We start from the raw sequence: 23,795 nt of genomic DNA on the forward strand, positions 1-23,795 counted from the left end.
TAGCTGACAGTTAACAGTCCTTCCACTTTATCATTTGTCAAGACAGTTAAAATCATGTGACTAATCGTATTTTCGAAACATAATTTTGAAATTCACAAAAAGTCTATTTTCCCAAAAAAATTAAAATACAAGAAGCCCAGAAGTGTGTATGTATTAATCATGCCTCATAGTATTGGGAACAAACTATTTACTGAAAATAAATTCAGATCTCTACCACTTTTGGTTTCTTTATCACAGTTTTTCAATTTCCCCTTTTGTTATGACGTCTTCACAAACACTCTCATTTAGTGAGGTCTGTAGGATTTCAACAAATCACCAGAAAATCAAAATATTGTAGTTTCAGAGATGCATCATGTGGAACTTCACCATATATTTTCTTCAGCAGACTTTGAAATAGTCACATGACACAGCATATGTACGCAAAACAAGCCTAACATGACCACCATCGTTCATGACTCCAACTATTATGGTATGCTACTGCACTGTGGCATTATACAGTATTGTGGCATGAGGATTTCAATGTGTGTCAGGACTGGAGACTTGTACCTGCAAACAAACCAAAAGTTAATTACATCACTTTATTTGGTTAAAGTGATTGTTAAAACTTTATGACTACTACTTATGATTTCAATGCAGACTTTGCCTCCCATTCTAGCATTCAGTATTCTGTTGCAAAGTTGTTTCAGAAGCTCCCATTAGAGACAAGGTACAATCTTAGGAATTCCTATCAGTAAAAGAAAAGCTACTTTGCCAGCCACTTATATGCTAACATAGATTCAAGTATGGAAAAACAGTATTAGCTGCATGATAAGTAGACATGCTTATACAAGGAGTAAAGGTAACGAACATCCACATAGTGTATTTCAGCATCAGCAAAATGTAGGTGGCCACAATAAGGTACCATACAGATGTACGTCTAGTCTTCACTAATTTCTCTGAAGAAGAACATCACTCACAAATTTAGCAATGTTTTCTGTTTTGTACTCCTTCAATTGCTTTTGAGCCAGATATGACTTTTCATTACCATAAGTAGTTGTGTTTGTTGTAAACAAGTCTCTATTGTTACTAATGTAGGTTACTTTGGTTTTTTGTTAAATATCAAAAGAGGCTTTGTAAATATTGATCTCGCAGTAGGTGGCAAACAATATTTACTTAATGTAAATGCAGATGCAGCAACTATTTGTGAAATAGAGGCTTTCCTGACAAATTTAAAATGTTGAATAGTGTCAGTAGAAAACGAAATAGCACATATCAGTGTAGAATTGGTCACATTGTGATCTTATCAACTATTATTGTTTCTGTATGTCAGTTGTGATTGGAACAGGAAAGGAGGTAAATGAAAGTCATGATACAAATGTCCTCCATCACATATCAAAAGGTTCTGTATTTGTAATGTGAAGAATCATTTCACTGGGTTCTATATCCATTGCACATAATCTACAAACAGTGACAATTACGATGCTGTACAAATGGAAGGAAAGCAGAGCATCACCCGATTCATTCAGAGGAGTGGCACTACAAAATGCTTCCTTCCAAATATTTACAAAAATGCTCAACATGACTATTTGATACAGTTGAGGGAAACATTCCAAATGTCAATTTGCCTTTATGAAGGGCAGAAGCATGGTACAGCAGTAAAACACTTAATGAATCAAATAGAAGATACACCGACACCAAAGGGGAATGTAGTACACAGTCTCTGTAGAGCTCAGGAAAGTGTTCAACTCTGTAGAGAGAGGAAAACTAATAGACAAACTGAAAAGAATGAACAGAAGTGGACCCACTTGTGAGAACAATTGAGGAATGCTTTCAATAAAACATGATCCAGATAAACAACAATGTAGAACTCTCAAAGAAAATTATCATATGAATAAGTTCTCTGAGGAAGCTCTGAGCCCTACATAGTTCAACATCTATACAACAGATGTGACAAACATAACAAAGAAGACTGTGTATATGTGGATGGATATGTGTGTGTGTGCGCGCGCGAGTGTATACCTGTCCTTTTTCCCCCCTAAGATAAGTCTTTCCGCTCCCGGGATTGGAATGACTCCTTACCCTCTCCCTTAAAATCCACATCCTTTCGTCTTTCCCTCTCCTTCCCTCTTTCCTGATGAAGCAACCATTTGTTGTGAAAGCTTGAATTTTGTGTGTATGTTTGTGTTTGTTTGTGTGTCTATCAACCTGCCAGCACTTTTGTTTGGTAAGTCTCATCATCTTTGTTTTTATATATATTTTTCCCACATGTATTCAACTTTCTTCATAGCACCAGAAAATCCAGTTACTTCATACCATAGGTTCTGAATTAATGAAACATTAAATTTTTGTTTGTGAATCAACTTTTTGAATTGCATGTTATACAAAAGGTTTTGGGATACTAAGAAATCAAGGAAAGGAATACTACTTTGTTAACAATTTATTTTATTAAAAATTCAAATTTGATGCAACAGTATTAAAATTATGATTCCAATTTCAACATTATATTGCACCATCAATACTGTACAATGTACCTCAAAAATTCAAGCCAGGTAATTGCTTTCATATTTTCAAAATGTATATAACCTCAAGTCCAATGCTGTTGGACACCAATCTAGAGATTTGGTGCTCAGTCTCAGGCATATCAAAAATTCTAGAATTTAACAAATTCAGAGACAAACACACCTATTAAATATGTTCAGAAATTTCATAAATGGTGTACCAAATTACATTCTATTTTCATTAGTATTTCTGAATTAATTTACTTGAACAATATAGAGTTTAGCAGATGATGATGATGATAATAAGTCTTTAATTATATATTATCACAATGCCAAATATATTTTACAATATCACACTCTTTAACAGCAAACAACTTTGAATGATATGTTTCTCATGGGTTACTTGTTAAAAAGTTTCAATGAAACATTTATTTACTGATTAGGCCATGCAGTAACAAATTGTTTAGGCATGTAAGCTACTTCAGTGACCTAACATATGAGATCATAGTACATTAAAAAGAATAATATATTGCTTTTATCATAGCATGGTTATAGTATATGGACATTCAAAATTTGCAAAGAGAAAGTTCAGGCAGCATTTGGAATAGTCATATAAATTCACAAACACCTTTTTTTTTTTTTTTTTTTTTTTTTTTTTTTTTTTACATCCACGTAATGTTTCTACTGCACAGTTGGGTGTCCGAAACTTTGGTTATTGCTTCAATTTAGCCTTCAAAAAGGTCATCCACAATGAAAGGTAACATTGTACATCAGCTTTGTCCATCTGACAAAGCAGTGACAATCAGTAGTAGCAAAAGTAATTGTTAACCTAATAATTGCTTGCTTCACACTATTGCACTTAAATAAATCCTTATAAAATCAGTTACATCATCCTATCTAATGACTCAAATAATTCCAAGTACATGGACATATCATTTAATCTACCAAATCTAGACACTATTCCTGATGATTAATGTGACTATGACCAAAATATTCATACAAAATATTGAAAAGGTACACTTATGAGCATTCTTAAATTGAACATAAATACATCTATCTGACATCTATTGTGTATCATATAAATAATTATAATTGGTGTCAAAACTTTTATTGCACTTCTCAGTTTCATTATTATTTACAACTTCAATTCACGTCACTCACGAGAGTTATAAGAAGCAGAATTCCAACTATAGCACAAAAATAATGATATTGGAGAAAGCTCAGAATGAAAGAAATCAAGTTAAAGGCTCAGTTTCCTCATTTGCGATTGCAAGTATTCAATTCAGGACCCTCAATCACATCATAGTCAGTCCACACACTTTCATTATCCTTGTTGCCAGTTATGTTTCACTATTTTAAGGTGTGGGCTCTTATTTCTGCCAGTTTTACTATCAGCTCTCACTATTACTATCAACCCACATTACAATTAGATAAACATACTTATCATGTGAAGTGTGTGTACATAATATTTCACGTGAAAGAATACTACCAACTGAGAAAACCAGCTAGTGTTTGGTGCTATCCTTTTACACGTGAAAGTTCAACTCTATGCACCAAACACTACCAGTTTTTCTCATATGGAAGTAATACAGAAGTATTATTTCATGCGAACACACACACACACACACACACACACACACACACACACACACACACTTTTGTTTCAGTTGTTCCATTATGAACTGACATAATTTAGGGTTAAAGCAATGGCTTCTCTGATGTGTGCATCAATTGAGATCTAGATTCCCCTAGAGAAGTAACAGAGAATTTGCAATTCATTTGTGTATTTGATGCAGGTGACTGATGACTGATGGCATTCTAAAAAGGTATAGTTTCATACTTTAAGATATACCACTAAAAGGATTACTATTAATTTCCAATTAAACTGTTTATTAAAAATGGTGAAAAATTTTAATTCATTTTTCAGCTTTAATAAGAACTCATGTCTTATGAAATGTGTTTAAACTTAAGTATGGCAACACCAAAATTATTTATTTTCTTTTTTTCTCAAAAGAGATTGTGATATTACAAATCAAAAGTTAAAGAAGCAATTTACAAACATGCTAATGTACATTTTGTGAAGAAACTTTGCAAACTTTCAACTTGCAGTGAAGTGGGTAATAACATTTGGAAGTTTGTAATTATATGGGAGACATATGAAAACATCAGAATTATGTTGTCATAATATTTTTCACTCCAAACCCTTCCTTTTACAAAAGCGTAATAAATAGAAGACAGTGAAGCACTGTCCACAATGCATATTGCACTTTATGTTTATTTCATTCATATTTCTCTAAAAAGTACTCGGTTTATTCAGGGTTGAAGTGTGAATCAACCAGCTTATACCTTTAACATAATAATCTTTCTTCTAAGTTTAATAAGTATTTCTCTCAAGTGCCATTCCCATTTTATTTAATATATTTACACACATGAGTATTATTATTAACTACCAATACCGAATGAGTAGAAATAGTTTCAAAAACAAAAGACAAAGATAAGATAAAATTTTCTTGATTTTATGAAGAAAAAATGTCTTATTTTAGTAGTTCAGCATCAAATACTTCAAACAATTGATACTGTTGTGTTTCTCAATGAAATTACTCAAAGACCAGATAGAGCTTACTATGTGCCTTTCACCTAACTGAGTAGGTCTCAGTCTTCATTCAGCAGAATACAGTGTGTATTTCTTTATTAAGTAATTTCCTATGACATTTTAAATTTTATAAATAGAAGTGTTACTAAAATCTCAATCATATGATGCAGTATTAGCATCAAATCTTGATTGGTGTATCAGATAGCCTTCATGTATGTAATTTATTAATTTAGAATATTGTAAAAGTCTATATCATGAGACTCATTTTCCATTTGAGTAAGGCAATGCTGTGTTCACAACAGGAAAGTCAAGTCTTATAAATAATAAAGAACGAAATAAAGAGGAGACAGATTCTGAGCCTGACAGGAGCAGTCACAAGGTGGCATGTAGTCAGACCAAACTGACTTCAAGGCTGATCACCAGCCTGTGGGGAAATAACAGATACAGGGCTCAAACAAAAGAGGAAGGACAACATGTGAAGCTGACAATGCATAGCAAGTAAAACAGGATTAGACAAAAATGCTAAAGATACCAGTCTTGAAAGGACAACAGTATTAGATGTGTGAGAGAAAGAATGAGGTCTGGTGGTGGGGAGTCAAGCATGTCACTGGTGGGCAATGGGCACTCAAGTTTTTGTATGAACTCATCAGTTGGCTGTAAATCAAGGTCATATCTATTCCCCACCCCCAACCCTTTCTTTTCACTTAGTTTTTTGGTATGCCAACACTCACTGTGAAATAATCAGGAGACACACCCACAATTTTACAACACTACTGGGGTAGAAGATCTTAAAGGGAAGAGAGCACAAAAATTTAGCGACAGTATGTCCAGTGGAGATGATGTGGTTGGTTAGTTTGCTTCACCAGACATCGAGGCAAAGATTAAGATGTGCGCTATAAAATGCTGATATGGAGATAGTTCTCTGTTGGTTTTCTAGGGTATTGCATCTTGTGTGGGAGTTTCTGTGAACATATGGAGTGATGACAAGCAGTCATCACCACCATACAAGGTTGTGGTCTCTCTTTGGAGATACTGTGGTAAGGTCAGCAATTTCCTGTAGTTGAAACTGTAGAATAGACTTCACCGTATTTACTCGAATCTAAGCCGCACTTTTTTTCCGGTTTTTGTAATCCAAAAAACCGCCGGCGGCTTAGAATCGAGTGCAAAGCAAGTGGAAGTTCTTAAAAATGTCGGTGGGTGCGGCCACAACTTAGTTCTGCCGTTGAATATATGTAGCGCTACAAAGGCATGCTTTGTAGGCATAAAGATAAATACTGGCACCAAAACCTCTGCATCAGTAAATAAATTTAAAAAAAAAAAAAAAAAAAAAAAAGGTGGAAGACAAGCTTTTTTTCTACGCGCCGAGTTTTGACCACTGCATTTTCATACATTATCCAACGAAGTAAATACAAATTCCGTATTGTTCATCTTCGAATGTAGCAGCATTTCAATGTACTAAGAAAACCCGACTGGCAAGAATGTTTAGGATGTTTGTCAATATGGCTAACTCTACGTTCTGAATTTTTTCCTATCTGTGAGAAGAGATGGTTGCTAATAGGAACTTTTATAAATTGTGAATCACATGCAGTATTCTCGTCACCATAAGAATAATACGAATATAAACATTTTGCCATGTATTGTTTCGTGTTTGCTGCTATCTCATTTAAATCCTGTCTGCGTAATAAACCACAAAACTAGAGTGAGACAACAGCAAACGCGGAAGAATATACATATCATGTCATGTTTATATTCGTATTATTCTTATGCTAAACAGTGATACAGTCAGAAATGAAGCGAGGCAATTGACTAGATTTTTAAGTCTAAGATGACTCTAATTTCTGTGCAGAATGTAATGTACTAAAGAGGCGCCTGCAAAGATTTTCAAACGGAGGAACATTTTCACTAAACTCTCGTTCAGAACATCATCTATCATACGCAGTCTATTATTTGGTTCTTGATGATCATTATCAAAGAAAGCAGCAGTGTAAGTAACAACAAGTAGCAGTCTCTTGCCATTGTTTTGCTAATGAGACGATTCCTCTCTCGCTCTCTTTTTTTTTTTTTTTTTATTTGTAAGCGGCGGTAGCGCGCACAAAAGCAAGCCATGCCGCGACCGGCGACAGGCCGTAAACACGCAGTATCAGAGTACGACAAACAATGCATGACACAGTACAGTAAAGCATTTTCAGCGTAGAGTGACGTAAACACCTATAACAAAGAAAACTGCGCTTATCAGATCAAAGAAAAATAAGCAATCAATTCAAACCAGATGAAGCACGTGAAAAAGGAAGGGTACCCGTATAAATACGGACGGAGCGCCTGACTTATAGCAATGGCTACCTGATAAAGCTTAACTGCTAAGCTTACGACTCGAACCAAACTACTGTAGCTGTATCGTCATTCATTCGACCTAAATTGTCTCATATTACAGTGGACCAACTTTGTTTCGATTTGGAGATGCGGCCTAAAACTTTTCTCTCACCTTGAATTTCGAGTCTTAAATTTCAGGCGCGGCTTAGATTCGGGAAATTTTTTTTTCCTTGATTTCGAGTCTCATTTATCAGGTGCGGCTTAGATTCGAGTGTGGCTTAGACTCGAGTAAATACGGTAGTCAACTGTATCTTTTGAATCACTTATTCTAGTCATCATTAAATCACCGATAGGTACCTCAGGGAATAACATCAAGACAAGTCAAGTTTCTCTCCCATCTAGTTAAAGCAGCTGAATCCCACAACACGAACCTGCTTTCTTCAATGTCAGACGTAACCACTCTTGAGATGTGACAGTACCAAAATGACATGTTTGTGTCTAAAAACAATTAATTCAGTTTGAAACTAGTTTATGGAATTTATATCCAGAATGAGATCATTGTAAGTCAGTATCTGTGCCTTTCATCATTCTCTACACATATTATGAAATGATGCATATAAACCATGGCACCCCCTACATGCAAAAATCATTTTTTTGAGATCCATAATGGGAAGGTAAAATTTCAATCAACAATTACAGCATTACAGTTGTTTAAGAGACAGAACTGCAGAAGACATAGCAGATATAATAATTCTTTTTGGTTAAGCTGTTACAATAATGAATGACCCATATGGCCATTTTATTTCTCTTACTGACTAGGACATGACTAGGTACATGGTCAGCTTTTCTTCACTCTCCTCTACTTACAATTTGCTTTATAAGTTTGTACAATATAATATATGTACATCTATTCAAAAATACAACTGAAGCTCATAGTGTATATCTTAAATTTCCTAAAACATGAATTAAAAATGGGTAAACATTCTTACAATCTAGATGGAATTTTACAATAATAAACAACACACTCTCTCGAGAACACATAAGTAAATTAAAAGTAGAACTTTATGAGTTTCAAAATGTATGATGGTTTCACAATAGCATGGGCCATACAGAAGTACAGTTTAGCTAACAAAGAATTATTTGTGAAAACATCATTTTGATTTCTGCTCCATTTTTCAAGAAAACCGTTATTCATAGGAGTTACATGTCATGGTTTTCCATATAGGAATCATGGACTATGAACACTAAAAGAATTAAACAGTCTGTAAATTAGGTCCTTATACTAGTTACGTCTCAGTAAATGATATCACTTAAGAGGACACTGTAGAGCACAAAATGTAGAGGACAAATCAACCGTCAATAACTACACTCCATGACAAAGCTAAACTGCAATTCTTCATGCAATTCATATTGTGAATAACACCTTCAAACATACTGTTTGATGCATTACAACACAGACATAATCTGTTACACAGACAACTTACTGTTTTTGTTTAGTTATTTTGGTAAGGCAACATCTCGGACAACAGCTCAGTCCAACTAATTCTGATATTCATCATCATCATCAAGAAGTGAAAAGCATTAGAAAAAAATAAGTATTCAGAGCATTACTACTGAACTACTGATGTTAATTAAATTAAACTATGTTTAGGGACACGCCAAAAACTATTTCCTATTTCAATAGTCTTCCAATGGTTTCAAGGCGAATTAATACACATGATGTACAGAAAATTCAGTATCATAAATTCAAGTCAGTGTATTTCCATAATGAACAAGGCCACTGACCTATTCCACAGTTGCAGTCAGTAATTGGGTCTGGAAATCAACAATTTTTATCCCATAAACAAGATGACAGTAACACAAAATGCGTCTAACTGGCGGATTTCAACAGTTACACTAGCTTCTTCAATGTGAAAATTCATGGCTTTGGCTGAAAACAATCAGGCAGTATTTTCTTTTTCAGTTCTTTTTGAATGCATTGATAAACTGCAAATATTAAATTTTACTGTCCATTTAAACACCCAATACAATTGGGCAATTTCAATTTCATTTGTAGTATAAAGTAAGTTTAAAGCAAATTTTTTGTTAAATTCAATGTTTAAATTTTTTGTTAAATTCAAAGTTTAAATTCATAATAAAGGACAGTATAATATTTTGGGACATCATATACTGAATGATTCTGTATATGCCTGCTGAAAGATTAAGCCTGAAATGTAAAGTGTTAACTTATTTTCAACATAAATATCACACCTCTGTATCTACTCACATATTCAAATACAATAACAAATAAATACAAACAGTGGCACATCAAATAAATATGATACTTTATAATTTTATGTGAGATTTTAAAATTGGGTTAAAGAAAAAGTGCACTACCATTCCTGGTTGTTCAGTACATTAGTCTTCACTACCTGTCATGTTAATTTGCTTTCACATCAATGTAGTGTCAAGGACTACTGTCTAATCTTAAGATTGATAAAACTATGATTTACAAAATATTTCTACAGTGCAGCATAAATAACTATCAATGGTAAACATAAACAAAATCTGTGCAAAAAAGAATGGCGATAACCCCACCAAATTTTACAACTTACAGAAACAGCAGATTACTGCTAGTATATAATACGGCGTAACACCATACAAAGTATATTTAAATAACAGAAGCTACATTTCAAAATTCCAAAAACTTGTCATACATACAAATTTTTACCCACAACAACAGTTACACATGTCAAAACATAATCATGTAAAATTCGAAGGCAATGGAACCTAAAATAGTAGTACTTCTGCCATTATACTATTATACAGGTAGTTTCTCAAGGATTAGTAACACAAACAAATAACTTTACGCCTTACATGTCTGTTTTGAGGAATTTTGAACATAGGAACATATTTTTGTAAATTAATTACTGTAGATGACAGTTGCATTAGCCTGCCTGTCAGCCACGGAGAAAGTTTCGTCCAGGAACAATTAAAAACTAAATTTTCCACGTACTTTAAAGAATCCTAAAGAATTTTTGTTGTGTATTACAGAACCCAGGCCAACATAATTCTGAAGCACGATAGACTTGTGTTCCACTCTGCATACTGGACCATCAGCCTCCTTCTGTATGTGTTCTACAGCATCCACAAGTTTACGTGCAAAGTCTTCAACATCATACATTTTATTGCTATCACCATCTGAAATTAAACACAAAGAAAAAACTTATTTTAGTTTTGGTATTAATCCGCATAGTAATTGAAAGAGTTAGCTCTATTTAAATGAACATTATCAAATTAACAGTGCTCCTTAGTATGACAAGAGAGTTAGTTATACAAGTGACAGTAAACGATAAAGGAGAGGAATGGACAAAGTGAACAATGGGAAAGGATGGACCAGCAGGACTGGCAGGATAGCAGCACACAGGCTAGGTGCCAGAAAATACAGGTATGAGTGAGGCTGGGTTAGGGGACCAGAGTGGCGGCAGTGGTGAAGACCAGTGGGCGGAGCTGAGAATGGGGATTACTTGTGTGAGGATGGGCATTTAGCAGGGCAGGGATTAGCGGGGCAGGGTGGGCATTTAGTGTGGTAGGAGTGGGGGATTTGCGGGTCGGATCAAGGTGGGGGATTAGTGGAGTGAGATTAGAGGATTAATGGGACACAGACAGGGACAGGGACAGGAGATTGGCAGAGTGTGTGTGGGGGGGATTAGTGTGGCAGTGGTTGGGGGATTAGTGGGGTGGAACTGGTGGATTAGTGGTGGGGGACTAACAGTGCGGGGGTCAGGGATTAGCGGCACAGGGTTGGGGGGGGGGGGGCATTGGTATGGAGAAAAGGTGAGGAGATGAAGACAAAGGGGAACAGACAAGGAGGGAGCATCAGGAGAGAAGAAAATAAACAAGGTGAAAACAAGACTGAATGAGAGAGGATAACAAAGAAGGGAGAAACTAAAAAGGGAAGTGAGACGGGAGGAACAAGGAAGAGACGTGAGAAAGGGGGGCACAATGGAGGGAAATGAGAAAGGGGGGAACAAAGAAGAGCAATGTGAAAGGTAGGGGGGGGGGGGGACAAAGAAAGTGAGTAAGAAAGGGGGAACAAGGGAGAGCAACGAGAAAAGGGGACAAAAGGAGGATGAGTGAGAATGGAGAACAAGGAAAGGGTGTGATAAAGGAGGGGACAAGGAAGAGGAGTGAGAAACAAGGGGGGGGACTAAGGAGGGGAAACGAGAGGTAGGGGGGAATGAGAGAGAGTGAAAAAGAAAAGAGAATAAGAGAGTGTGGGATCAAAAAGCATAATGGGAGAAGGGGGACCAAAGATGATGAGATGGGAAGGAAATGGACGCAGGGGACAGGGAGAAATGGAGACAGGAGTAATGGAAGTGCAGAGATATGGATAGGGTGGGATGGATGGAGAGAGGGAGAGGGATGGAGAAAGCGATAGGGATGAAGAAAGGAGGAGGATGGAGACAGGGCAAGGAACAGTCACTAGGCAGCCAAGAGAAGGGAATATACTGTGGGGGTGAAGTGGCTTGTGTTGGGACCCATACGGTGGCTTAGGGGCTCACAAAGGGACCCATAAGGGGGCACAGGGACTCTGGACGGGACCCACATGCTGGTGCAGGGCCCTGTGAAGGGCTCTGTCTGGGGGTGTAGTGCCTCATGAAAGACCAGTGCAGGGGCAAGGTGGCCTTGTGAAGGGGTTGAATGCAGGGATGTAGGGCATCCACACAGGAGTGAAGAGCCTTGGAGCCTTGTGAGTGGACCCATGAAGGAACATACAAGTTTGACCCACGCAGGAGCGTAGGAGCTAGGGAAGGGGCTCACAAAGGGACTTGTGTCGTGGCATCAATGTTAATGAATGGACACTAGAGGCTCATGAACTGACTTGTGTGGGGATGGGGATGCGTAGGGGTACACAAAGGGACCAGTGCAGGGCCATAGGGACTCATATGGCTGCATAAGACCAAGCAACACTGCATAGGGCCATGCTAGGCTTTGTAGGCCCATGTGTGGCCAAAAAGGGGCAAAGCAGGGCCACGCGAGTGTGCATCGGGTCATGTGAGTGTTTGAGGGGCCAAATGCAGGGATGTGAGGCCATGTGCGGGGGCATAGGGCCACACCCAGGGTCATACGGCCAAAGGCAGAGGCAGAGGCACTGGACATGTGTAGGCACTGGACACGTGCAGGCACATAGGTAAATGTGAAGTAGGGTAGGTGACTATGAAGGGGGTAGGCAATCATGAGAGGGCTTAGGTGATATGCTAATGTTGTCCCGTGGGGTCACAGTGTGTTTTGGGGAGGCATAAGTGAGGACGTATTTGATGGGCATAAAGGGATGCATATTTCTCGAGTAGGTGAGCGTGTTGGGCGGATGTTCTCATGTGGTAGGCATAATGTCGTTCAGTTGGCATGATGATGTTTGGAAAACATGATGGTGTTCAGAAGGCATGATCTCTTACAGGAGGCATAATCTTGTGTGAGGAAGAGTGGTTATAATCATGGCGAGTTTATGGGGTTGGTAGGGGGTATGACATCTGTAGGGTGGTATCCACATCTACATTTATACTCCACAAGCCACCCAACAGTGTGTGGCAGAGGGCACTTTACGTGCCACTGTCATTACCTCCCTTTCCTGTTCCAGTCGCGTATGGTTCGCAGGAAGAACGACTGTCTGAAAGCCTCCGTGCGCGCTCTAATCTCTCTAATTTTACATTCGTGATCTCCTCGGGAGGTGTAAGTATGGGGAAGCAATATATTCGATACCTCATCCAGAAACTCACCCTCTCAAAACCTGGCGAGCAAGCTACACCGCGATGCAGAGCGCCTCTCTTGCAGAGTCTGCCACTTAAGTTTGTTAAACATCTCCGTAACGCTATCACGGTTACCAAATAACCCTGTGACGAAACGCACCACTCTTCTTTGGATCTTCTCTATCTCCTCCGTCAACTCGATCTGGTACGGATCCCAAACTGATGAGCAATACTCAAGTATAGGTCGAACGAGTGTTTTGTAAGCCACCTCCTTTGTTGATGGACTACATTTTCTAAGGACTCTCCCAATGAATCTCAACCTGGTACCCGCCTTACCAACAATTAATTTTATGTGATCATTCCACTTCAAATCGTTCTGCATGCATACTCCCAGATATTTTACAGAAGTAACTGCTACCAGTGTTTGTTCCGCTATCATATAATCATACAATAAAGGATCCTCCTTTCTATGTATTCGCAATACATTACATTTGTCTATGTTAAGGGTCAGTTGCCACTCCCTGCACCAAGTGCCTATCCGCTGCAGATCTTCCTGCATTTCGCTACAATTTTCTAATTCTGCAACTTCTCTGTATACTACAGCATCATCCGCGAAAAGCCGCATGGAACTTCCGGCACTATCTACTAGGTCATTTATATATATTGTGAAAAGTAATGGTCCCATAACACTCCCCTGTGGCACGCCAGGGGTTACTTTAACGTGTGTAGACGTCTCTCCATTGATAACGTGCTGTGTTCTGTTTGCTAAAAACTCTTCAATCCAGACACACAGCTGGTCTGATATTCCGTAGGCTCTTACTTTGTTTATCAGGCGACAGTGCGGAACTGTATCGAACGCCTTCCGGAAATCAAGAAAAATAGCATCTACCTGGGAGCCTGTACCTAATATTTTCTGGGTCTCATGAACAAATAAAGCGAGTTGGGTCTCACACGATCGCTGTTTCCGGAATCCATGTTGATTCCTACATAGTAGACTCTGGGTTTCCAAAAACGACATGATACTCGAGCAAAAAATATGTTCTAAAATTCTACAACAGATCGACATCAGAGATATAGGTCTATAGTTTTGCGCATCTGCTCGATGACCCTTCTTGAGGACTGGGACTACCTGTGCTCTTTTCCAATCATTTGGAACCTTCCGTTCCTCTAGAGACTTGCGGTACACGGCTGTTAGAAGGGGGGCAAGTTTTTTTGCGTACTCTGTGTAGAATCAAATTGGTATCCCATCAGGTCCAGTGGACTTTCCTCTGTTGAGTGATTCCAGTTGCTTTTCTATTCCTTGGACACTTATTTCGATGTCAGCCATTTTTTCATTTGTGTGAGGATTTAGAGAAGAAACTGCAGTGCGGTCTTCCTCTGTGAAACAGCTTTGGAAAAAGGTGTTTAGTATTTCAGATTTACGCGTGTCATCCTCTGTTTCAATGCCATCATCATCCCGGAGTGTCTGGATATGCTGTTTCGAGCCACTTACTGATTTAACGTAAGATCAGAACTTCCTAAGATTTTCTGTCAACTTGGTGCATAGAATTTTACTTTCGAATTCACTGAACGCTTCACGCATAGCCTTCCATACGCTAACTTTGACATCGTTTAGCTTCTGTTTGTCTGAGAGGATTTGGTTGCGTTTAAACTTGGAGTGAAGCTCTCTTTGCTTTCGCAGTAGTTTCCTAACTTTGTTGTTGAACCACGGTGGGTTTTTCCCGTCCCTCACAGTTTTACTCAGCACGTACCTGTCTAAAATGCATTTTACGATTGCCTTGAACTTTTTCCATAAACACTCAACATTGTCAGTGTCAGAACAGAAATTTTCGTTTTGATTTGTTAGGTAGTCTGAAATCTGCCTTCTATTACTCTTGCTAAACAGATAAACCTTCCTCCCTTTTTTTATATTCCTATTAACTTCCATATTCAGGGATGCTGCAACGGCCTTATGATCACTGATTCCCTGTTCTGTACATACAGAGTCGAAAAGTTCGGGTCTGTTTGTTATCAGTAGGTCCAAGATGTTATCTCCACGAGTCGGTTCTCTGTTTAATTGCTCGAGGTAATTTTCGGATAGTGCACTCAGTATAATGTCACTCGATGCTCTGTCCCTACCACCCGTCCTAACCATCTGAGTGTCCCAGTCTATATCTGGTAAATTGAAATCTCCACCTAAGACTATAACATGCTGAGAAAATTTATGTGAAGTGTATTCCAAATTTTCTCTCAGTTGTTCTGCCACTAATGCTGCTGAGTCGGGAGGTCGGTAGAAGGAGCCAATTATTAACCTAGCTCGGTTGTTGAGTGTAACCTCCACCCATAATAATTCACAGGAACTATCCACTTCTACTTCACTACAGGATAAACTACTACTAACAGCGATGAACACTCCACCACCGGTTGCATGCACTCTATCCTTTCTAAACACCGTCTGTACCTTTGTAAAAATTTCGGCAGAATTTATCTCTGGCTTCAGCCAGCTTTCTGTACCTATAACGATTTCAGCTTCGGTGCTTTCTATCAGCGCTTGAAGTTCCAGTACTTTACCAACGCAGCTTCGACAGTTTACAATTACAATACCGATTACTGCTTGGTCCCCGCATGTCCCGACTTTGCCCCGCACCCGTTGAGGCTGTTGCCCTTTCTGTACTTGCCCAAGGCCATCTAACCTAAAAAACCGCCCAAGCCCATGCCACACAACCCCTGCTACCTGTGTAGCCGCTTGTTGCGTGTAGTGGACTCCTGACCTATCCAGCGGAACCCGAAACCCCACCACCCTATGGCGCAAGTCGAGGAATCTGCAGCCCACACGGTCGCAGAACCGTCTCAGCCTCTGATTCAGACCCTCCACTCGGCTCTGTACCAAAGGTCCGCAGTCAGTCCTGTCGACGATGCGGCAGATGGTGAGCTCTGCTTTCATCCCACTAGCGAGACTGGCAGTCTTCACCAAATCAGTTAGCCGCCGGAAGCCAGAGAGGATTTCCTCCGATCCACAGCGACACACATCATTGGTGCCGACATGAGTGACCACCTGCAGATGGGTGCACCCTATACCCTTCATGGCATCCGATAGGACCCTTTCCACATCTGGAATGACTCCCTCCGGTATGCACACGGAGTGCACATTGGTTTTCTTCCCCTCTCTTGCTGCCATATCCCTAAGGAGCCCCATTACGCGGCTGATGTTGGAGCTCCCAACTACCAGTAAGCCCACCCTCTGCGACCGCCCGGATCTTGCAGACTGAGGGGCAACCTCTGGAACAGGACAAACAGCCATGTCAGGCCGAAGATCAGTATCAGCTTGAGACAGAGCCTGAAACTGGTCCGTCAGACAAACTGGAGAGGCCTTCCTTTCAGCCCTCCGGAATGTCTTTCGCCCCCTGTCACGCCTTGAGATGACCTCCCACTCTACCACAGGTGAGGGATCAGCCTCAATGCGGGCAGTATCCCGGGCAACCACAGTCGTAGTCCGATTGGGAGATGCGTGGGATGAGCTGGCCGTCCCCGACAAACCCCCATCCGGACGCCCACAGTGATGCCCATTGGCAACAGCCTCAAGCTGTGTGACTGAAGCCAACACTGCCTGAAGCTGGGAGCGAAGGGATGCCAACTCAGCCTGCATCCGAACACAGCAGTTGCAGTCTCTATCCATGCTAAAAACTGTTGTGCAAAGAACATCTGAACTAATCTACAGAGAGCGCAAACAAATCGACACAAAATTTAAACGGTTATTAAAATACAAGACTGCCTAGTAAATGCAGTAATGCTGCTACTTGCGCACTGCTGACACACTGCTCGGCGGCGGAAGGAGACTACGCGATTTTACACTATTCAGGTACTAAAACACGATGCTACAACTCTCAAATACTATAATAAACCCGAAATTTATGAATTAAACAATGCAAGTACCAAAAACACGCAAAGAAATTAAGAATTAAACTATGTAACAAATGAGCTAGGAGTATACGACTTGCTGCTGCAGCTGCTTATCCAACGGCGGCAGGGAGCACATGGTGTTGGTATGGGGTATGAGGTCAGTAGGGGGGGCAAGAGGTCAGTATAGGGGGGCAAGAGGTCAGTATAGGGGGGCAAGAGGTCAGTATAGGGGGGCAAGAGGTCAGTATAGGGGGGGGGGGGGGGGGCAAGAGGTCAGTATAAGGGGGGGGGGCCCAAGAGGTCAGTATAAGGGGGGGGGGGGGGCAAGAGGTCAGTATAGGGGGGGGGCAAGAGGTCAGTATAGGGGGGGCAAGAGGTCAGTGGGTATTTTAAGTCACTGGAGGGGAATGTGGGTTAAGTAAAGGTATGGAGCCACTGAAGGGGAGTATAGGGTGTTAGGAGGGTATTAGGTTGTTGCAAGGAGTAATGGGTCATTGAGATCGAATGGTGCAGTGGAGAGTTATTGGATCCATAGGTGAGTACGAGGGTCGTAAGAGCTTTAGGGCTCACACAGGGTGTGAGTCAATAGGGAGTATTAAAAAAAATGTGTATGACACAGATACAATACCATACTGTTCACAATCTACACACAGAAGAAGCAATGACGGAAATAAAACAAAGGTTCATAATTGGGATTATAATTACAGATGAAAGAATAACGATGAGTAGATTCACCGATGTCATTGCTATCCTGAACAAGAATTACAGGACTTCGACTCAATAATCTAATGAGTACAGAATATGGATTGAGGGTAAACTGAAGAAAGATGAAAGTTATATGGAGTAGACTAAATGAGATTCACTACAAACTTAACATCAAATTGATGACTATGAAGTACATGACATTACTCAATTCTTCTACCGCAGAGGGGAAGGTGGCTTCGAGCAGGGGGATGGCTCAAGTGCAAGGACAGCACCAGGCTGAGTGTGCCTAAGGCGGAGAGGTGTGGGAGAAGGCAGAGTGCCAGCAGATGAAAGGACCATGGTGTGCGTGCAGCGCAGACATGGTGGTGGTGGTGGTGGGTGGGGGGGGGGGGAGGTGAAGCACTGGTGAGATAGAAGGGGGTGGGGGGCAGTGTGGCTCCAGCGGTGGAGGCAGTGGCGCTAGAGGGAGGGAGGCACGTAGGCAAAGGGGGGGGGGGGCACTGTGCTGGGGAAGGAGGATGTTGTACTACGGGAAGGTGGGCTGTGGTGCCACAGAGGCATGTTGTTGTAGAAATAATACTATTAGAGAAGCAACTGAGATCAGGTTGGCACAAAATCTTATCAACCAGATCATTGGCTCAAACTTAGCAAGGCCTAGAATACTGTCATAAAATTATTGAAAGCATAGGAAAAAGTTAACATCAGGCAAGAAACAAGGAAATGAGTTCTTTACAATATTGTCACGTAGAAGAAGGTGTAATTAGATGAATGACAAACACTAACTTCACTTAACGAAGGTTTATTCAGCACTTGCACATACAAGAGTGCAGACCGAACTGCCTCTGGCCAGAAAACATACCGTGTATAAACAGTTACAGAACATTCCAGTACAATGATTCTTGACATTCGTGGATATTTCTAGAATGTACTCAAACCGAATACAGAAATTAAAATTTCAAAGTTCAGGTGAGTTTTGAACACATGAACCTCCATGCAACAGTCTAGTAGCATAGCCACTACACCACGGTGACTGTACTATTTAGCTTCTTCTGCGACATTGCTCCCTCCTTAAGAGAACAGTGTCTCGGCGTTATGTCCTCCTAGTCTGGGAATGAGTCATCGGTCCTGCATACTCCACCTCCCGATGACTGATGCTCGCCCTAGCAGTGATCTTCTTAGAACCTCCTTTGCCGCTACACTCTTCATCACCTTTCCGCTTGTTGCCTGTCACTGGAGCTTCGAATTTACCCCGGGTTGCAGGATCCTTATATGGCTTCATTCAAAGGATGTGGACCGTATCTCTGATCTTTCATCGTCTTGTGTTGGGGTCGAAATCTTCAACTTCATTAGTAACATGAGACAACTGTTTTACAACATTGTAAGGTCCAAAGTATTGCCTGAGGAGCTTCTCAGAGAGACCATCCTTCTGAAGAGAAGTGAAGATCCAGACGAGGTCACCAGGCTGGTAGACAACAGGGCAGTGGCTTGCGTCATACCATCGGCGATAGTTTTCTTGAGCCTGCAGCATGTGGAGTCGAGCTAACTGCTGGGATTCCTCAGCTCTGATTAACACCTCGCCAATGTAGGCATTGTCCACATCATCAGGATGTAACGGAAACACAGTGTCCATTGTTGTAGTCGCCTCACGCCCTTGCACCAAGAAAAATGGCGTAAATTCTGTGGTGTCTTGTTTGGTGGTGTAGTAGGCAAATGTCACGAAAGGTAGCACCTCATCTCAGTTGCTCTGCTCAACATTGATGAACACTGATAGCATGTTGGCCAAGGTCTTATGAAGGCGTTAAGTAAGCCCATTAGTTTGCAGGTGGTAGGCAGATCATGTGATTAGTAATGTTGCACCGACGGTTTATCTCTGTCACAAGATTTGATTGAAAAACTTTCCCTCGAGCCATAATTAACAGCCTTGGGGAACCGTGTTTTAGTACAATTTCTTCCATGATGAATTTGGCTACGTTGAATGCTTCCGCTGTTTTCGTGGCTTTTGTAATGGCAGAGCATGTCAGATAATCAGTGCAAACAATAATCCATCTACTGCCACTAACAGATGTTGGAAATCGGACGAGGAGGTCAATCCCAACATGCTGGAAAGGCGTTTCGGCTGGTGAAATTTGTATGGGTCGGCTAGGTGGTTTCTGAGGAACTGCCTTTCTCCACTGGCACCCTCGACAGTGTGACACATAGTGACGGACACTCCTAAATAAACCTAGCCAGAAAAATCTCTTGCGGATCCTATTATATCTTAATAAATTCTAAATGTCCAGCCTCAGGCATCTCGTGGAATTTCGGTAGAACATGTAAGTGCATGTGTTTAGAAATCACTGGTAGCCACCTCTTTCCAAATGGATCAAAGTTTTTCTTGCAAAGTAATTCATTAACTAACTTAAATTGTCCTTTCACATCCTCTGACCAATTTAAGGCTAGCATAATTTGTGGTGTCATCATTCTGCTCAGCAGAGGCAACCTGGAGTGCAGCGAGACAGTCACTATCTTCATCAAAGTCTTGATGGTCTTGTACAGGGTTTCTTGAGAAACAGTCGGCATCTTGGTATATTCTTCCACTTCTGTACACTATGGTAATGTCATACTCTTGAAGACACAGTGCCCACCTGGCGAGTCGTCCTGTTGGATCCTTAAGGCCTGTCAACCAATAAAGTGAATGATGGATTGTAACAACTATGAATGGCCTTCCATTAATATACCGTCGAGATTAGCACATGGCCCAGATCATAGCAAGACATTCTCTTTCTATAGTTGAGTAATTTCTCTCGGCTTTTGTAAGTGACCTAGAAGCATCCGAAATTTGCACCAGAACACCACCGATCCAATACCCACTGGCATCTGTGGGTAGCTCTGTAGGTGCTCTCTCATCATACAGACCAAGTACAGGGTCAGTCGTCAGAGCTTTTCGCAGCACATCGAAAGAATCTTGTTGAGCACCACCTCAGATAAATTTAGCATCAGCTTTTAACAATTCTTGGAGTGGCCTGGCTTTGATACAAAAGTCTTTGATAAAATGACAGTAATAAGAACATAATCCAAGGAAGCTTCTCACATCTCTAATACTTTTAGGAATAGGAAATTCCATTATAGATCTCACCTTTTCTGGGTCTGGCCAAACACCTTCATTTGACACAAGGTGTCCGAGTATTTTGATTTCTTTTGCTGGATTAAGTTTCAGTCCACCTTGTTGGAGACACTTAAGAACAGCACTCAGTATTTTTACGTGTTCATGAAATGTCTCAAAGAACTCTATAATGTCATCTAAATAACAAAGACACATTGTCCACTTCAAGTGCCTTAGAAGATTATCGATCATCTGTTCAAAAGTTTCTGGTGCATTACACAAACCAAACGACATTACCTTAAACTCATACAGGCCCTCAGGGGTGGTGAATGCAGTTTTCTCACAATCAGCCTCATCTACTTCGATTTGCCAGTATCCCGAGTACATGTCCATGGTTGAGAAAAACTTAGCTCCCTTCAGACAATCAAGCGTATCGTCAATTTGTGGAAGGGGGTAAAAGTCCTTTTTAGTTACCTTATCAAGATTCATGTAATCAACACAAAAGCGCCAACTGCCACCCTTCTTCCTGACGAGAACCACCAGTGATGACCATGGGCTCTGCGGAGGCTGACTGATGTCATTTTTCATCATTTTCTCTACCTCGTAGTGAATTATTCGACGTTCCGTTGCTGACACACAATATGCTCTGGCTTATTGGTTGGCTAAACCATCGATTTGTCTAATTTGCTCTTCACCTGTGGATTGAAGCATTCAGAGAACTCTTGAAGAATGGCAAGTAGCTTCTTCTGTTGTTCCTTAGTGAGATCTGGTGATAGTCGAGCTAGAAGATCTTGTCTCGTAGTGGAAGCACCAATTTCCCCCACAGACTCAGCATGGGAGGTTTCTACAACACTCAGCTGTTTGGCAATTAATGGCTCAGGATTTGCTACGCACATGCGTCTTGGAAGAATCTGAGGTTCTCGGCAACAGTTAACTATCCACAATTCACCAAATCCGTTCTTAAATGAGATGGCAGAGGCTGGGATGACCAAATTATTCTCCAGTGGTATGCTTCTCTTACATTCCACTACAAGATCCATGGGTTTATACATGGCATGACACACGACAGTTACTTTTCTAGTGCTGACTGCAGGAATGATCACTTCATCCAGTACACACAGTCTCCACACACTCGGATGCGCATCCTCCTCTCCACAGTATCTCATCACGTCTAACATAATCTTCGCATGACCACAATCTATAATTGCCCGAGAAGCTACAAAAAAGTCCCATCCGAGAATGGCGTCATGACTACACTCTGCACTCTTGTAAGATGACGAATTCTAAGGGCTATGTATGGCCACTTACACCCACACAAATTACACATCTTCCTGCAGGTTTTAAATATTTCCCATTAGCCACCTTCAGCAGAGATGTCTTGTTGTCGACAAATACGGTTTCCTGAAACTGGCGATGGTACTTCTCCGGAATGACTGAATATGATGCTCCAGAGTCCACAAGAGCTTGGGCTCGTCGGCCATCCACAAGGCTATCGACGTAGTTTCCTATCATTTTTGTAGTGATCGATGGGAGAGGATTTTTCTCTTCGGTGGCCTCACCTCCAAGGAAGGTCGCACCCTTTAGTTTTCCGGGTTGCAGCGGCTAGGTGATCGGCTGGAGCTTCTAAACAGTGATGGAGACCTTGAGTGGTGTGTTGGGGAGCGTCCTCTCCAGCGGCTAGCTTGTGGTGACGGTGACCTATGTTGTCCTGCACCCACATCTTGTTGTTCATCTTCGTCGTCCCGGAGTTGGCATTGGCTAAGATTGGTCTGCTGTCTTATGGTGCAGACACTGACAATAGCACACTACATGTCCCAGTTGTCTGCAGTGGTAACATACAGGTTGGTTATCCTGGTCCTCCAGATGTCAGTCTTCCTTGGTGCTCAAACCGTTCCCCATCCGGCATTGTAGGAACATAACTTCGCCTGGGTCTCAACTTTTTCATCGTTTGAAAGGGAAATGAAGGACGAAAGATTGATTTCAATGTCTGTCTTGAGTTTTTGCTCCCCGTGCAATCCAAGTGCCTTCTGAACTCTCTCACTACCTGACGAAGAACAGTTGTGAAATCAGTTCCTTCCTCCATCACAGACATCGATACGACATTTGGAAGCTGTTAAAACTTCTTGCATGTAATCCTTTTTTGATGCATTGTCTCGATATAGTGGCACCATTTTACGAAGTCGTCTGCCGTTGAAACCTCCTTCAGGAGTAGAGCTTGATACATGTCCTCAACAACACCCTTTATGAGACGTGCAACTTTACCTTCCCCCTTCACTCTAGGATCCACTATTTTACACAGCTCCAAGATGTCATGAATGTAGGATGCTGTAGTTTCTCCTGGACACTGTGACCTGCACTTTAATTTATCTTCGCCTTGCACTTCTGTCATTGTGTGTCACCGAAATACTTGCGCAGTTCCGCCTGGAATACTCTCCAGCTGGTGAACTTCTGGTTGTTGTCACACCATTGCTTGGCAGTGCCCTCAAGTAGAAAAATATGTTAGCCAAACACACGATGTCATCCCATTTGTTAAATTTGGCTACACGCTCATATACGTTCAGCCACTTGTTTGGATCTTGGCCATTGTCACCTGAGAACCCAGAAGGATGTCTCATGTGGTGGCACACAGTTGCTGTCAACATAACATCCTCCTCTTCTTCTTCTTCTTCTTCTTCTGTCTCTGATAGACTGCAATCTGCTGAATATGGCTCAAACTCAGGTTTCTCACCATGTAAATGGTGGCTCTGTCATGGCCTGATGGGAGCCACTGTGTCGTCAATAATGTGCGCTATCACAAGTTCCAATACCCAGCGTCTCCACCAGAACAATGTCACGTAGAAGAAGGTGTAATTAGATAAATGACAAACACTAACTTCACTTAATGAAGGTTTATTCAGCACTTCCACATACAAGAGTGTGGAGCGAACTGCCTCTGGCCAGAACTCATATGGTACATATATACAGTTACGGAACATTCCAGTACAATGATTCTTGACATTTGTGGATACTTCTAGAATGTC

At 41.0% G+C, this 23,795-nt stretch overlaps 1 protein-coding gene across 1 annotated transcript in view; it reads right to left on the minus strand.

The window, feature by feature from the left end:
- Positions 1-9,441: 9,441 nt before the first annotated feature.
- LOC124789335 (tumor protein p63-regulated gene 1-like protein) overlaps positions 9,442-23,795 on the minus strand; it is a 101,101-nt gene continuing 86,747 nt past the window's right edge. The window contains exon 6 of the mRNA XM_047256654.1: positions 9,442-10,560. Coding sequence (XP_047112610.1) covers positions 10,352-10,560 — 209 coding nt within the window. The 3' untranslated portion in view covers positions 9,442-10,351. The remainder of the gene's footprint in view (positions 10,561-23,795) is intronic.

This window comes from Schistocerca piceifrons, chromosome 3 (assembly GCF_021461385.2).
Source record: "Schistocerca piceifrons isolate TAMUIC-IGC-003096 chromosome 3, iqSchPice1.1, whole genome shotgun sequence".
Classification (NCBI taxonomy): Eukaryota; Metazoa; Arthropoda; class Insecta; order Orthoptera; family Acrididae; genus Schistocerca; species Schistocerca piceifrons.